This window comes from Pieris brassicae, chromosome 1 (genome assembly GCF_905147105.1).
Source record: "Pieris brassicae chromosome 1, ilPieBrab1.1, whole genome shotgun sequence".
Classification (NCBI taxonomy): domain Eukaryota; kingdom Metazoa; phylum Arthropoda; class Insecta; order Lepidoptera; family Pieridae; genus Pieris; species Pieris brassicae.
Window position 1 is genome coordinate 20,421,669 of NC_059665.1, and position 16,462 is coordinate 20,438,130.

The following is a 16,462-nucleotide window of genomic DNA, read 5'->3' on the forward strand; positions in this document are numbered from 1 at the left end:
CTTAGTGTCTGCCTTGTGTTTAAAGCACTTATCAGCAAGAATTTAAGGTTTAGTTTAAATAGTAGACGGAAAAACGTTTCATGTTCTAATTTCCCTTAGATAATAAGTCATTACTATTAAGTCACTACCGCTCTGACTTATCTAACCTAGTGCAATCTTGATATACATTTTGTTCGCTTTGCGTCGAACACTTTTACTCTCGATTGCTAACTGTCGAGCACGTGAGTTTATTTCTAGATGTTGTAACGAACTTTCAATTTAGATGATTGCAATAAGAATTATATATAAGTTAATAATTGCTTAATTATTTTAGTATTCTATTTATTGATTTACACTCCACTTGTTTGTATAGGCTTTATCTATCGTTAAGTTATTCTAGGCATTCCGCGCTAACTGCTAGAAGCGCAAAAATAATAAACAAGAGGTAAACGTAATAATGTTACAAATAAAATATAACGTTTTGTAAGCTAGAAAATATCATCGTTTTGTCAGTATTTTTCGTCGGTAATCGAACTTTCTAGGAATCCAACTTAAACTCATTAACAAAAACTTAACAGTCACAAATTGAGACATTCAGGCAGTACTCTCAGTCCATATGTTGTACTGTTCATGATTTATTTATGTAAATTATCTTCTCATTATAAATCATTTACGTATAAAGTTCTAATGTCGTTGATATACATTTCAGCGTAAATGAAGTGAAAAATAAAAATTAGATTGAGCACTTTATTCGAATAAAGGTTGAGAAAAATAGGGGTGGATTAGGGGCCAAGCCAAGGGTACTTCGTTATCGGAGCTCGGCGTTTACCAGTAAGGTCCAACGTAGCCAGGGGTGATCAGGCGTCCGCCAATAGCATCGTTGATAACGGTAGGACCGGCAACTAAAGTCTAGATAACAGTTGACTGATTACAAATCTATATACCTATATAAAATTATGATTAAAAGTATTTTTCCATTCTTACGATTAAAAATAATAATTCATTGATGGATTCTGGTGCATTCAAATATGTATAATATAAACTAAACAACTTATGTTCCTATTCAAACCCATAACTAAACAATAAACAGGTTGGAAAGTACGAAAAATCACTTTAAATAAGTAGTTTAAATTTTCAGATTTTTGGCCTTCAATGTTAAATGTTATGTTCTTCTAAATAACCTGTATATATATTGTTATATTTACCCTAGGTACAGTGTTAAAGCCGGGCCAGATGAACTGAGGAGCAGCTGTGGCAAGAGCCAGGCAGCACAGAGCGAAGATAACCTGTAAAATTAAACGGATAAAGATACATTTGATTAAATAAAAAGTGTAATTAAAAGTATCCAAGTATCATTTTGATGTTTACAGACAAGATATGTATCCTGCCCTCAAACTAATTATTACATATAGAAAAATTTACTTGAATTATTTATAAGAGACGACTAATGTGGTCATGAAAAAGAATTTCCAAAATATGATTTTCAATGAAAACATTTTTGAAAAAGATTAATTAAACACAGCAAAATATAACGGACAAAATCGATTAGAACTGAATAAATTAATACAATTAAAAACTTGTCCATATTATATACCTGTAAATGGATGTGGTCAAGTTAAAATAAAATAAATAATGCATAGCAACTGGTTAACAGATAATTGTATCATTCATACAATGTAACTAGGTGTTGCTTTAGAAATAATATTTCTTAATTCATTAACAGCCAATAATATTTTATAATGTAAAAAAAACAAACAATGCGTCGCAACTCTTATAATATTGAAAAATTAAAGGCATTGCATTGGCATTATAATATGAAAACATAATTGTTTTTTAATCAATAACAAGTTACATCAATAAATATTAAATGATTGAATTTACCAGTAATACTGAATTTAAAATCAATTTTAAGTGAAATTGCTTTACTCTTAAAAATATACGTACGAGGAATTTCATCATTTTGCTGGTTAGGGTTTCTCACTAGAACTGCTTGTATGCCTTCTGAGTGCAAACTATACTAATCTTAGAAGACAGACGCATTATATACCGCCCTAGAAGGTCATCTAGATCCCTAGCACCTCCTAGGCCTTATCTGAATGTCTAATAACTTGTCTTTGAAAAAACAGATTACATATATGGTATAATATTTATTACATCATAAAACAGCTGTGAAACGTATATGTAGTCTAATTATTAACGACATAAATAAATGTCATATTTTTATTCACTCTGGTAAATCGTATGAATTACACATTTTTTGAAAATATTCCTGCTATATCGTGACGTGATACACGCATTTGGCCGACGCCAAAATTAAGTAGAAATACATCCCGTTGAAAACAAGGGCGACTTCAAAAGGTGTATCCTGTTCCTGTCCCGTTTTTTTATTGTGAAAGAGACTCTAATCTCAATGGTATGTGGAACTAACTCAATTCCAGGCAGGTTGGTTCGTACTACGCACCACCACGCATTGCCTCCTCGAATAAAGATAGGTATGGTATCTTGGGCGGTAACTCGGCCTTTGATAAATTGCCGTTTTAATATATTTTAAAATCTCATCTAAGCTAATAATATCTGTATAATATACAAAATATAAATAATATACAAAATATAACTATGTAATTATTTTTATTCTTCAAAAAGTACTACATAGGAACTATGTTTCTATAATCCGTTTGACAGTCGAGACGCCCGAAAAATTTGTTTTCGAGCTATTTTTATAGAACGGGCAGGAGGCTCGCCTGATGTTTAGTGATATCGCCGCCCATGGACACTCTTTATGCCAGAGGGCTCACTAGTGCATTGCCGGCCTTTTAATAATTGGTACGCTATTTTCTTGAAGGACCCTACATCGCAGTGGTTCGGAAATACTTCGGTGGGCAGCTGGTTTCGCAGAGGTGGTGCACGGCAATAACTACCTTAAAAAACCTGATGTGGAACGACGGACGTCGAGGTGATATGGGTGGAATTTCGTATTCTGCCTTGACGTCCGATGATGAAACTCAGCTGCATCCATCCAAACAAATCCTCTGAACACTCTCCACGTTAAATGCGGTGGAAGATGCAGAGTGACCCCACATCTCTACGCAACGCCTAAGGATCAAACCACTCGGAGAGAGATAGGGCGTCAACGATTTGAACCGCTCTTCGTTGAATACGGTCCAGTGGAAAGGCCAGAGGGGAGCAGTACTCCATGTGGGGCCGAATTGCGCTTTATACAGGTGCAAGCGGTGCCCCGGAGTGAAGTACCGTCTTGCCTTGCTGAGCACACCAAGCTTTTTGGAGCCTAATTTTGACTTTCCCTCCAAATGACCGCGAAACTGATCGACCGTCGTTCGATATGTCAACGCCAAGTATTCCGATACTGGATGTGGCTTTAAGAAGAGTGTCTTAGAAAAGAGGTGTAAATTCAATCGGTGTTTTTCGTCAAGCTCATCGCATAAACGTGCCATTCTCATAAACATGCAATCATATTTTTTCCTAAATTATTATGGTATATTAATTGTAGAAGAAAATCGTTTGCTAATTATTTAATTAATACAAATGCTTTAAATTGATAATTACATCCTAACAAACAGTCACTGTTTACAGTATATTTTATTCTTTATTATATGGTATGTATAAAATAGTTGGACTTAAGTATCAATGCAGTATAACCCTCTGCGTGAATGATAATGACAAATTAATTTGTAGAAGATTAATAAAAAAAAATGTTATGGATTTTGTTATTAGAAAATATTAATATAAAGTGTAAGAAATTATTGTGTTGCAATTAAAGCATATTCGAGAGACGAGGACAAAGTTATGTATATTATTATTAATAAATGCAAAGTAAAAGCCGCTAATTAAACCAACGTTTGCATTGACATTATCTTTGTTTACTGTGTGATATTGAATTTTTATTTATAACTAGGGCTGTCACATATATTCAATTTTATGTAAAAATAAAATAATCCACTTATTAAAATACAAGATATTATTTTTTCATTTTCTCTGTGCAGTTTCCCTCCGATTTGCGAAACCATAATTATTCCGGGTTAGTCCGCACAGTGATTACTAATTACATGCGTTACAACAATATAAAACAAATGTTTAATATCAAAAAGTTATTTATAGTTAATTTTTTTTTAAATCTGTAATCTTTACTTGTTTTCTCAATAATCGTACTCCTGATGCTGCAATCTTGGGATCGCGCGGTACGAACACATTATTGAAGACGGGTCGCAATTGATATAAGAAATTACAGAGCACCGGCGGTTAGAAATTCTATATTACATTGATATGAATAAATAATAAAATATAGAATAACGCGTATAACTACAGCCCTAATTAATCCATTTAAACTGGATCGAAATGTTCGTTCCTCAATACTAATCAACATAGCTGTCCTGTCATTGCTGACGGTACTATACATAATTCTTATAGTCTATTTCCTTATTTTAATTGTCTCGAGTTCGATCTCGCGTTTAACTCCTTCATATGATAAATTCTTCAAATATGGAGAAATTCTTATGAGTGTAATAATATTAATTAAAATATAACATACAAAATACATAACGATATGATTAATGAATGATACCCTAGCTGAAATATCATAAACTAGCAATTAGTTAATGTAAAAACTTGACTACAAAACCAACACAGGGCTGGTGCTTCAAACATTAGACTTATACGAGATAAGTCAAATAAGATGGCGAGTTACTTTGAATAAATTTCTAACCGCCGCCCTGTCCATGTCCTGTAACGTCTCAGGGTTGCTTTTCTTTACCTAAGTAAAATTGGTCCGTAAATATCTAATGGTAGCTGATTTCACAAAAGATGGTTCACAGCAGAAACTGCCCCAAAAAGCGCTGCAATGTTCAACGCGAGCCGAGCTTATTTATTAATTCGGTTTATCAGTCTATATATAAATCCATCTAAAATTTGTCATTTTTAAGCTTGTGTTCGTTGTGGTTGTGCCACCCAGTTCTTTTATATATTTTTCGTAAAGTTCTTACTCTTTTTAGGGGTATGAGACAGACCCTTTTTGGTTGCACTAATTCTAGTTAATAAGAAATAAATATTGGAATTAAAACAGTTTTTCAAGTACCTGATAAATATTGATTTTATGGATATAGTGAAAGATGTCATGGTTCATATGCTTTAACAGATGAGAGGTTTTTCCGTGTCCAGGCGCATATGCTCGTCAATACTGGACTCTTTGGGCTCGATGGCATCAGCTCGGTACACGGCATTTTCAATCCATACAGCTATGCGATCTGATATAGCTACCATAAAACGGGCGAGACGACCAGGGTCCGTGCGAGCTGGCTTCGGTTCACCTGCGTGAATTATACCGATATTTATCTTATTAATTATTATTATATATAATAGTAAATAAATGCATAGTAAAGAATAACATTTGTCTTGCATTTCATACTTCATGTCATGCCAACACAACAATATGCTTAGGTTTATATACTAAACACACTCATTAAAATTTTAAGAGGTTTTATGAATGAGCATCGTCTAGATTTTAATATCTATCGGGGCCATGTTACCCTAGTAACCGGGCCCACGACGTAAGGGTTATGCATGCCCATACGTGATAAAACCAGCATGGAAGACCCAAAAATCACCAACTTATCACTTTGCTTTGTGGACACAAAACAAAGATCGCTCTCCTCTTTATACAGAAATCTATATTGCTTTTCTTTTTGACTGCTATTTCTATTTGTATTATTATTTCATTTGTGTGCACAGACTATAAGGACGGCTTATTTTAGTATTTGTCTATTCGTGTTAATTTTGTGGTCCAAATAAAACCATCATTTTCTAGGCATGGTCATCAAATGACACCGCTCCATATTCATTCTTAAAAAAACATATATAATAACCTAAAATTTCAGCCACACGTTCCAATACAACATCAGCAATGCTTCTCAGCCTGTTTGACACCAATATTTCCTTCTGCCCCTTCGCAATATAATCGCATAGACGGTAGGCCACCTGATTTACATAAGAATGTATATGTAAGCAAATAATGTTATGTATGCAGAATAAATAAATGACCAGTTATGATTGTGCTATAATTTTCATATCTCTAAGGTCTACTACACTTGTAAATAATTGCTATTATTTCATAAGACTGTATCAATTAGTTAGAACAAAGCAAATTTATACTTTATGTATTTAATAATTACCTAAAAACTGACAGTTTAAATCCTTATTTTTGTCTGATCACGTGAATTATTCTTCCAAACCAATGCTAAAAAGACGATCTTAGGAAAAGATTACGTTACATTAATACATTCTGTATTGTAAGTGAAATACCCAAGAAAATTAATAAAAAAAAAACATTTTTTGTTTGTACTTTGTTATTCGGACCAATTGCGCCATCTTTTGATGTCAATTGTCAAACATGGCATAGTACATTTTTTTTCAACACGCTTGGGTGTAATTATAGAATCAACATCACAGGAAGCATAACATTTATTTACAATTATCTTGAACGGAAATAATTTAAAAATTGTGCAGAATTTTCTTGAGTTAACCACTACACCTTACTTCCATAAGTTTATATCACCCAATTTCGGCTTGATATTAACTAATGGAACACCTGTAGGTATATACTTTTGGTTAATTTGTTTTCGAATCCCGTTTCGAGTTCCGTAGAGATGAGGGCATAATCGAAAATGAAACTATATTTTTTCAAAGACCTTCTTCCCGAGTAGATCGGTAAAGGCGAGTCTATAATTAAATAGTAAAAGTAATATTTAATTAGCAGCAAACCTGTGCACTGAAATTAATAAGCCACTTCTGTCGTTGTCTTAATTCACGTACTTTATCAGCTTGATCCTTTCGACTCACCATACCACCAGGACCCGACCAGTGTTTAGACGAGCCACTTATTGCTTGGAAATATTGCTCAGTTTGTCTAATTAAAACAAATGGGTAATCATTGTGAACAAATTTTCTATCGAATAAAACGATATTTTGAATGAAATTTAAATAAAAACCTACCATTGCAAAATACCCATTAAACAGATACTAAGATCAACAACATATATATATTATAATTATATAACAATAACAAAGGTGAATATTACCGGGACAGGATCAATTTTTAATTCTAAGCATAGTTGCTTTTTTTAGGTCAATTTAATATTGCATTGAAACAAAATAAAATGAAGTCACTTTCTTTTACTTTTTGGATATGAAATCATTTAACGCATATTTCCTAGGTATCTAAACTAAGCAGACTATAACTAATTGGATTCGCAACTGTCGCTGGACCAAAACAAATTCGATATTTGCAATAAACCGCAAATTCAGCATTTTTTATTTTAAACGTTTTACGCGGAACTATATAGTAGTTACTCTACACCTAATGAATAACCCAGTTTCCCTTACTCTGGACTAAGGAAGTAATCTTCTTCCAAAGCACTTTTGATCTTGTTCCTCCTTTCAGGTGGAAGAACATCACACTTTTCATCCCACAAGCAACGTAAACGCCTGGCGGTTGGACGGGCTAACATTTCTACACGCTCCATTAAACGACGATTCCGTGGATTTTTTTTGACTTCATCGCCTAATTACGATGCGAAAAATTTGATTTATAATAATTAAATGTAATACAACTAGACACATCAAAACAAGTTTAACTGGCAAATTCATAATCATTGTATAATTTATAGCCGCGTAAAGGCAATATTAAAACTTGTTACTTGCCAGATATATGCTTTTATGATTACCATTTTAACACACAAAAGGAGGACCCGATATAACTCATAGGATTGTTATTTGATGACTTCAAAATGACTGCAGTTCTCCGACATCCATTCAGATAAAAGAAAATTGTTAAAAGTAATCAGTCGACGCCGATATCGATACGCCAGCACGTTGTAAGGAAGGCGACACAACGTTAGAATTATTAGTTCATATTATTTACAAAACAACTTACCTGATTCAACATTTTTCATTATTTTGACATTTTGATCGGAAGACCCCGATAAATCAGATTTAGAGGCATTTTTGGATCCTGAATCAAGAGATTTTCTGCCTTTCGGCATATTGATAAAAATAGGGGCCAATTAAAAAATAACCTAACTTACACTATTAATTTCTATAGATATACCGAAGCCATTTTAAATATGAATTTGACAGGAATGTGACAATTAAAAAAAAAAATAGTTAAAATAGGTCTTATATTTAGCGTTAGAGGCTTTCTTTTTAAAGGTTTTTCACTTACATTAATCGTGAATAATGAAATATCAAATTAATCATATTTCTCTGATATTTAAGTTGATTGAAGTTTGTTGTATAATTCGTAAAATTGCTTGCAAAATATTTTTAAATTACCACGACAAAACCGCAGCATAAAAACACCATATATACATTCAACATCTTTATTTTTTAACAGAATTTGGTTTCATACACAACCACGTCGAGCAGTCAGGGACTCCATCATTAACTTTTCCTTCGGTTGAGGCGTATTCAGCATCGTATGGGATGTGCCAAATGTCAGAGTTCTTTTGGGCACACGGTGTGAACAGTAATGGGGACTGAAATTATATCCTCCATTAATTAACCAGTAACGAAGTATTAAACTAGGGCACACTATACTCTATACAGCGGTGAACGAGACTCCTTACCTATTTTCTTGTGTTATAGTTTCGTTATATGGAAAAATAGGAAAAGTAACCAAAATCGAGTAATTTACAGTATACGTAAATTGCCGGTAAGATTTACCTGAATAAACGGGCCTCGCTTGTTGCCAAAGACCTTCCACTGATGTTCCCATTGCCACCGTTGGAAGATCATTCTAAGATCATCTTGTTTCAATACAAAACGGTGTCCTCGTAGCAAATCACGAGATACAATATCCGTATGAGTTCCGCTCATTATCGCTGCGGTTATGAAATATGGATCGTCTTGTGATCTAAAATATGAATAATTTAAGTCATTAACAATCAAGCATTAATACAATAATATCATTTATTTTTAATAATAATAAGTAACAATCACTTATGTAAACTGGTCAGCAGTTGTGAACCAGAAATTGTCTTGTGTATTCATAACAAGACTACACGACGACAACGTAAAATATTGGCTGCAGTTAACATGCCTAACAAAGTCGAATGTATATATACAAAAGTGAACACCAAAAGTATAAAATGTCAATAAAATTTAAAAGGTTCAAAGAAATGCGCCAAAATAATTTGATGGACATACCAATAGTCATTGGAAAACATTGGATAGTTATCTATCTAATATATATATATATATAATAATATCTAATATCTAATGCATTAGTTACTTAGTACTTAATTAAATTTCACTATTAATATTTCTCAAGACCACCTGATATTCTCTTAATGCTTATGACAGTACAGGTAATCACTTATTTTTCTCAATAACTTAAATATGAATACTTACAAATCATCCGTGAAAAAAGTTAAGCATCTTTTCATGAGATATTCCAACCCCCCTCTATTCCACTTCATCATGTGTTTCCTACCCAACAGTAAAATTTTCATATTTTCATTAGAAAAATGATTTACTACATACTTTAAAACTTGCAGACGATCCTTAATATTTTGGTTTGCTATATAGCATATATTTAAAGCATCTATAACAATGTCATATGGTGCTGTTTGGTTTAAAAAGTTTTGAAACCGTTCTAGTTCTTGAGGTGAGGATTTTAAAAATAAATCAGAGCCTACTATAAGTTTTTCCCTTACATTGTTTTGTAGTAATGTAAACTCATCTGGTGTTAATTTCATACATTCCAGTCTTTCACGACATGTAGTACATTCACCACTGCAATAGAATATTAATGATATTAGAAATGTATGTAATTTATGTTTGTCTGTCTACATTTAGATTTTAACTATACTGCATTTTATTGATGCTAAATAAAGTAATACTATATTTACAATTTGATGCACCTGTACTAACGTACAGGTGTTAATACAGTTTATGAAATTTTAATATGATTTGGACAAATATAAACTTACTTTTTTCTTAATATTGTAGTATACTTAGCATCCCACTTCAATTCTGAATAAGCATCTTTTATTTTATCAGCTGTATACTTGGTGATTGGAATACCACTGTGTTTAATATGTGCACAAATTTCATCCAAATATTTTACAATAGTTTTTGTATCTTTATATTTCCTAAAAATATATTTAATCCATTCCTCATAAGGATAATCTTGAAGGGGACGTCTATCAATGACACTCATATTAATTATTTTAAGAGCTTCAATTTTTTTATTTATTTTGAACAGTGTACCAATTAATGTGCTGTATGCAGAATGGGTGGGTTTACCACTTTCTTTTATATCACCTAAAACTCTCAGACATTTCTTCCACTCACATATAGAACATAATGCATGTAATAAGTTCTCTGCAGTAGAAGAATCTAGTATTCTATATTTATCATATAATCGTTTATATGAATCTAATATAAATCCTGTTTCTTTATTAGAAAGACTGTTTTCTTTAGCATAGTTATGGTACAGTATCAGAAGGCCATTTGTGGCACCTAAAGATAGTTCAGTATTATTTGCTTTTAAATAGTCTGCAAATTTGAAGGCAGCATCAAATTTACTACTCCTAACCATTACCTTCAACATCATGGCATCTATATTTTTTCCATTGTAATTTCCACGCTTTTTAAGAAGGTTTTCTTTAATAATAGTCCAATCTTTTTCACCATTATTCAAAACAGATCTTAGGTATTCAATTTGTTCTGTGGAATTCAGTCGTACAAATGCAGCATAATCTGCCAATGATAAATAATGTGTAAATATAATGTAAATTAATGGTATTAATTAGGCTCTGGAGGTATAAACGATTTTACGTAACACACTAAGTAAGATCAGGTCTAGATAATGCAAAATTTTAATCCTTTGCGCCCTGAAGTATATTTTTGACTTGAGTAGCATTTTATATAAATTGTTAAAAAGTTAACTTACGTCTTAGACCCATATAATGTCTATTAAAAATCATATTCAAAAATTAGTTTAGCATCAATTTCCAATTTATACGAAAAGTCGTAGTTGTTTATAAATTGAGTATAACCTAAAAGATTACCAGCAAAACATTTAAAATTGAGGAATGGTACTTAATTAAGTATTTTCGAACAAAATGTTTAGTGCTTATTAATCATAATATTTACAATTAATTGTTATATATTATTTTAATTTACAATTAATACTATCTATGAGTTTCGAATTTGAAATATGTTGCAGACCTCACAGATTCAAACTTTACCACCTTTTCGATTTGACCACAGATTATGATGTTGAGACGCGGTCTTACTTCTTACGTTAAACTTGAACAGTCAGATGACTTAAGGCCATCACAGATTACATACTCATGTATTAGTATACTTCACAAATGCTGAATGCTCATCTTCATCCTACAAGTACATACTATTTAGTGTTTTTTTTACATAGTTTTACACTCTTTTTTAGTTCATATTATTATTAATAACTTACCATGACTACTATCAGACCGTTTACTTGCGAAGATATGCTTAAATTTAATAACGTGTAAGTTTCACTATTTGTTAGAATTTATCCTTTACAGCCATGCTTGATATTATTATTAAAATAAATTTCAGTAACTTAGACCCGCTGACTGAAACTTATGGCTTGTCCTTTTACACTCAGTATTTGGCTCATTGGCCTGAATTTTTTCAAGTAGCAGAGTCGCCCAGTGGAGAGATAATGGGATACAGTAAGACATGGATTTTATATTTATATAAAGTTTTTCTACTATAAAAATACGTATTATGTTTCGTTAATGCTAATTGAATTTTAATTCCAGTAATGGGAAAAGCTGAAGGGCTTGGTGATAATTGGCATGGTCATGTAACCGCATTAACTGTAAGCCCTGATTATAGAAGATTAGGTATTGCAGCTACATTAATGAACATTCTCGAAGATGTTTCAGAAAAGTGAGTTTTGAAATATTATGTATTATCCCAGAAATATATTTATTCATATACCTACATTCAAACTATATGATAGAAGTTGAATATCATAGACTATTTTCTTTTTTTCATTTAAAAAAAATTTTGTAGGATTCTTAATGAATTTAACAGTAGCAGTTTGGTGACAAAAAGCTATTCAAATCATTGTGGAATCATAACATCATGATGGGGCAGGTGTACTTAGTAAATACACTGTAAATATGATGAACTCGTAAAATGTATTTTATTATAATGTACAGTTTCTAAAGAATTTGTTATTTTCAGAAAAAAAGCATACTTTGTGGATCTGTTTGTCAGAGTTAGTAACAAAGTAGCTATAAATATGTATAAAAATTTGGGGTATATTGTGTATCGAACAGTGTTAGAATACTATTCTGGTGACCCTGACGAAGATGCCTATGGTAATCATTAATACATTATTAGTTATTGCATTGTAAACAATTAATTTCAGGCTATAAAGCTAATCTCACTATGTTGCACTTGCTCAGCACAGGGCCAATTCACTGCATAACTAAAAGGATAATGACTAATTTACCTTTAATTAATTCTCAGTCATGTTTTTATGAAAAAGTAAACTAGTTAAGCATACTAATGTCATATTATTACAGATATGAGGAAAGCATGTTCTAGAGATGTGCATAAAAAGTCAGTTATACCTTTATCACATCCTGTCAGACCAGAAGAAGTGGATTAAACTAAATTTGGGACTACTTTTGTGTTTCCTTACAAAATACAATTACTTTATTATTATTATATAAGGAATGAAATGGAATTACTAATACAATAAAATATGTAACATTATTTACCTAACAAGATATCTATTGATAACAAAAAAAATACTTTTTTGCAAATGTTCAGATTCTTATTAAATTTTGTTTATGAATGAAATGAAAGTATACATGTTAATAGTTGACCAGTAATTAAACACAAGCATAAACTAAAATTATAATTAACTTGAATTCTTATTCAGAAACATCATTATTCTTGGAGCTGTCATCTTTAGATGTTTGCGGATCACACTCTTCAGTTGAACTATGAGAATCTTCATCTAGATTTGTTTCTGTATTAATAGGTTCTGTGATTTCTTGTTGTTTACGCCACATTTTAGCAGCAGCAAGCAATTTGAGATTAGGTCTAACCATCTCATCCTCTGGGAAAATATAATCAAACACTTCCTCCCACCCCTCTTCAACACCACTTTCACTAACAATTTTTTGCCTCTTCTTAACCCTTCTAGGCATTTTCGCCATAACTTTTTCAAGTTTAACATCATCGCCAATTTCTATTTCAAAGTCTTTCCAAGCTTCTAATAAGAGTACTCTCGCTTCTTTTTCGCCTGCACTCCTTAGACTATCATTGGCGCGTTCATAAACACGTCTCGCTAATTCTACATTTATGTTGTCAGGATTTTCAGCATGAAGTTCAAATTTTGCATAGGATAACCAAACCTTGACATGTACCGTTCTTTCTAAAAGTCTTTCATAAAGTTGTCTAGCCCTCTCTGTTTCACCTTGAGATACTTCAAAGTCTATGTAACTTTTCCATAATAATTCAGGCATATCTAGTCGCGGTTGACCAACAGCTATTTCATAAATAGCTCTTGCTCTGTCACTATCACCCAATAATGTTTCAAGTTCTGCAAACTTAATCCAAGTTATGCAATTTTCAGGTCCATACTCTAAAAACTTTTGGTAGAGAATTCTACATCTGTCAAATTCCCTAAGCTGGATCTCTAAATCAATGTAACCTCTGTAGAGTTTGTCTCTAGGACATATACCTAATGCCATGCCCAAAGCTTTTCTTGCTTGTTTTAAATCCTTGCATCTGACTTCCAATTGTGCATACATAAGCCAAATTTTTGAGAATGTAAATATTTTATGGGGAATTAATTCAAGACAAGTTTTATACACTTGCCTTGCTCTGTCAACATCTTCAGCTTCTAACTCTTCATATAAGGCATAATTAATCCATAAGTAAATATAGCGCCTCCAAAATTGTTTGTCTTTAGTTGGTGGTACATTTGCAATAGCTCGTTCATATGTATCTCTAATGACATCTACGTTACCCTCATTTTCTACAAGTCTAATATAATCAAACCATGCATCATAATTAGTGGGATTCTCAATGACTTCTTGTTCATACATATATTTTCTTTTATTAACTATAACATCTTCAATTCCAGATCTGTCACCATATTTCTTTTCATGTATAGTATAAGCTTTATACAGTTCTTTATTTCTATCTTTAGGAATGTGGTCCAAAGCATATTTGTATATAACTCTAGCTCTGTCATGTTCTTTTTGATTCTCTTCAAACTTTGCAAATGCAATAAACAACCTTTCATCTAACTCTTCATCTCCAAAAAATTCTACAGCTCTTTCAAAGACTTTTCTGGCACTATTAATAAAACCATGATTTTCTTCAAATCTTGCATACTTAATCCAATTCTTAACATCTGGGTGAACCATAACAAATCTTTCATAGATTTGTCTAGCTCTATCTAGTTCTTTGTACCTTAATTCAAAATTTATGTAAGTTTGCCAAGCTTGTTCATCTGGTTGCCATTCAATCCATCGTTCAAAAACCTGAAAAAGTAAATCATTGATGTTAAAAAATATTTATATCACAAAAATGGTCAAAGTAAGTATTAACATTGGAAATGCTAAAATACTTACTTGTCTTGCACCAGCTACATTTTCAAGCATTTCTTCCATGTATGTGTACTTATACCAAAACTGTGACACTCTTGGTAGAATTGTCACTGCTCTATCCCATAAATTCCTGGCATGATTTACTTGCCGATTACGCATCTCCATTTCAGCATATTTCAACCTTAAAATTAATGTTAATCTTTCATTTTAAGCAGCTCCTGTTTTCAACAGTTTCAAGAAAACATTAAAGGAAAATCAAAGCTAACTTATTATGACATTTCTTACCACAAGGTAACATTTCTATGGTCCACATCCAAAGCTCTTTCATAAATTGACCGGGCTCTCTGAACTTGTTTCTGTGATTCTTCCCATTGTGCATATTTCAACCAATTGCCTATAACCTGTAAAATTAAAGTGATAAAGCACGGAAACCGTAACAAATAATATTCAAGTTAGATTTCTTACCAATCTGTTTTTTCTTATGTTATCTTCGAAAGCTTTTCGCTTTCGATGTTGATAGTCGCGAAGCTCTTCTGGATCCGATATTTTTTGTTTTGGTGGTGGTGGTAATATCTCTAAATCTCTTTCTTTAGCCTCACGTAGTAATTGCTCAGCAGTGATTTGAATTTCTGCTGGTGCTTTGTTTTTAACCTATAAAAAGGAACACTGTAAGAATGCACTGTGCAAAAAAATATGAACTAGTATTTGCAGAACCTACCTTTGCCACTTTAGGCATTTTTGCAGGCTTTCCTTCCATTTTCAAATAAAAAGTAAGACAAATATAGTTCGGTAGATGTTTACAAAATATTTATTATTATGGTTCAGAACAAAAATCAACAAAATTAACGATACAGTTAACGCTTTTATCCTCCAACCTAAGCTAAAAAAGCTACACTTCAACTGTGGTTATTGAAACGTCAATAGTCAATACTACAGATTAAGTCAGGCAAGGGGTAGAGCGGCAATCAACAACCATAACTACACTCTACATATCGCCCCAGTACAAATAAGAACTAAAGCATAGGAACCGTGTAAAAACAAAAGTGAGCAACTATTTGGCTCTAAATATTACATAACTAATTTGTTTAGGTGAATAAGTCATCTAATTTATACTCAAACTATTTGCTTAGTTGTCGTAAACTGATTTATCAAATTCGGATGCTTTGAACCTTTTAAATACCATCAATTCAAGTGTCAGTTACAACGTTATTCGGTAACAATATAATATTACACATTACAATGACAAAATCTTATTCACAAAACTTTGTTATTTTTTGAAAAAATATATGTATTTAATCTCTTGTATTTGGATAGTGAAAATCTTATACAGATCGAATAAAAAAATTACGGGGCAATAATTTACATTTTTTGTAACATATCATATTTAATGATTGAAATCAGTTTTGGTCAAATAATTGCTATATATATAAATATATATAGCATCAATAAAATAAAGTTTTTAGAGGCTTTGGTAAAAATAAAAAATAAAAAATAAAAAATAAGATACTTTTAAAAGAATAACAAGTATATATTCAGTTTACTTTAGTAAAGTAATACAAAATAAATTATTCGTAAAAAAAATAGAAATTACCATTCGATAATTTGTTTTCCTTGTTAAAAAGTCGTTAACTGACAATTTTAACCCGCACCAAAACAACTGTCCTAGGTAAATTTAGATACGATATATATAGTTGTATCTCCTTCTTATGCATTACAGTGTTGTTCGAAAATAAAGGATCAACACATACCTTCGATTGCGATTTTAGACTATTTTCTATAATTGAGTTCTTACACTAAGTCTTATAATTGCTTCTCTTTCTGTCTTATGCAGGTTTCTAATATTGTAT

General features: G+C 31.9%; 4 protein-coding genes across 8 annotated transcripts; 1 reads left to right on the forward strand and 3 right to left on the reverse strand.

Annotated features, from left to right (window-relative positions):
• Positions 1-1,183: 1,183 nt before the first annotated feature.
• LOC123715272 lies at positions 1,184-8,119 on the reverse strand. 2 transcript variants are annotated; one of them, XR_006754413.1, is made up of 6 exons: positions 7,922-8,119; positions 7,372-7,549; positions 6,751-6,895; positions 5,856-5,967; positions 5,069-5,300; positions 1,184-1,265 (listed from the first exon to the last, which is right to left on the reverse strand). XR_006754413.1 is itself a non-coding variant. In XM_045670230.1 (5 exons), the coding sequence occupies exons 1-5, from the start codon at positions 8,028-8,030 to the stop codon at positions 5,122-5,124; spliced, it is 723 nt and encodes a 240-aa protein (XP_045526186.1). In that variant the 5' UTR covers positions 8,031-8,119; the 3' UTR covers positions 5,066-5,121. The 2 variants fall into 2 exon arrangements, 1 of the variants encoding a protein (XP_045526186.1); XM_045670230.1 differs by lacking the exon at positions 1,184-1,265 and having other exon boundaries at positions 5,066-5,300.
• Positions 8,120-8,352: 233 nt separating this feature from the next.
• On the reverse strand, positions 8,353-11,249 carry LOC123714749 (mitochondrial ribonuclease P catalytic subunit). Of its 4 annotated transcripts, none has more exons than XM_045669242.1 (5): positions 11,221-11,249; positions 9,978-10,749; positions 9,397-9,780; positions 8,710-8,899; positions 8,353-8,522 (listed from the first exon to the last, which is right to left on the reverse strand). In XM_045669242.1, the coding sequence occupies exons 2-5, from the start codon at positions 10,601-10,603 to the stop codon at positions 8,367-8,369; spliced, it is 1,356 nt and encodes a 451-aa protein (XP_045525198.1). In that variant the 5' UTR covers positions 10,604-10,749; positions 11,221-11,249; the 3' UTR covers positions 8,353-8,366. The 4 variants fall into 4 exon arrangements, with proteins under 4 accessions (XP_045525198.1, XP_045525209.1, XP_045525188.1 ...); XM_045669253.1 differs by lacking the exon at positions 11,221-11,249 and adding an exon at positions 11,146-11,164; XM_045669232.1 differs by lacking the exon at positions 11,221-11,249 and adding an exon at positions 10,943-11,134.
• Positions 11,250-11,348: 99 nt separating this feature from the next.
• Positions 11,349-12,674, forward strand: LOC123709769 (N-alpha-acetyltransferase 20). The gene is made up of 5 exons (XM_045661312.1): positions 11,349-11,521; positions 11,593-11,708; positions 11,799-11,928; positions 12,229-12,365; positions 12,573-12,674. Exons 1-5 carry the CDS (start codon positions 11,469-11,471, stop codon positions 12,656-12,658), a joined length of 522 nt encoding a protein of 173 aa, XP_045517268.1. The 5' UTR covers positions 11,349-11,468; the 3' UTR covers positions 12,659-12,674.
• Positions 12,675-12,897: 223 nt separating this feature from the next.
• LOC123713259 (protein crooked neck) lies at positions 12,898-15,511 on the reverse strand. Its single transcript, XM_045666851.1, has 5 exons — positions 15,334-15,511; positions 15,081-15,266; positions 14,901-15,016; positions 14,640-14,796; positions 12,898-14,549 (listed from the first exon to the last, which is right to left on the reverse strand). Exons 1-5 carry the CDS (start codon positions 15,370-15,372, stop codon positions 12,927-12,929), a joined length of 2,121 nt encoding a protein of 706 aa, XP_045522807.1. The 5' UTR covers positions 15,373-15,511; the 3' UTR covers positions 12,898-12,926.
• Positions 15,512-16,462: the final 951 nt, after the last annotated feature.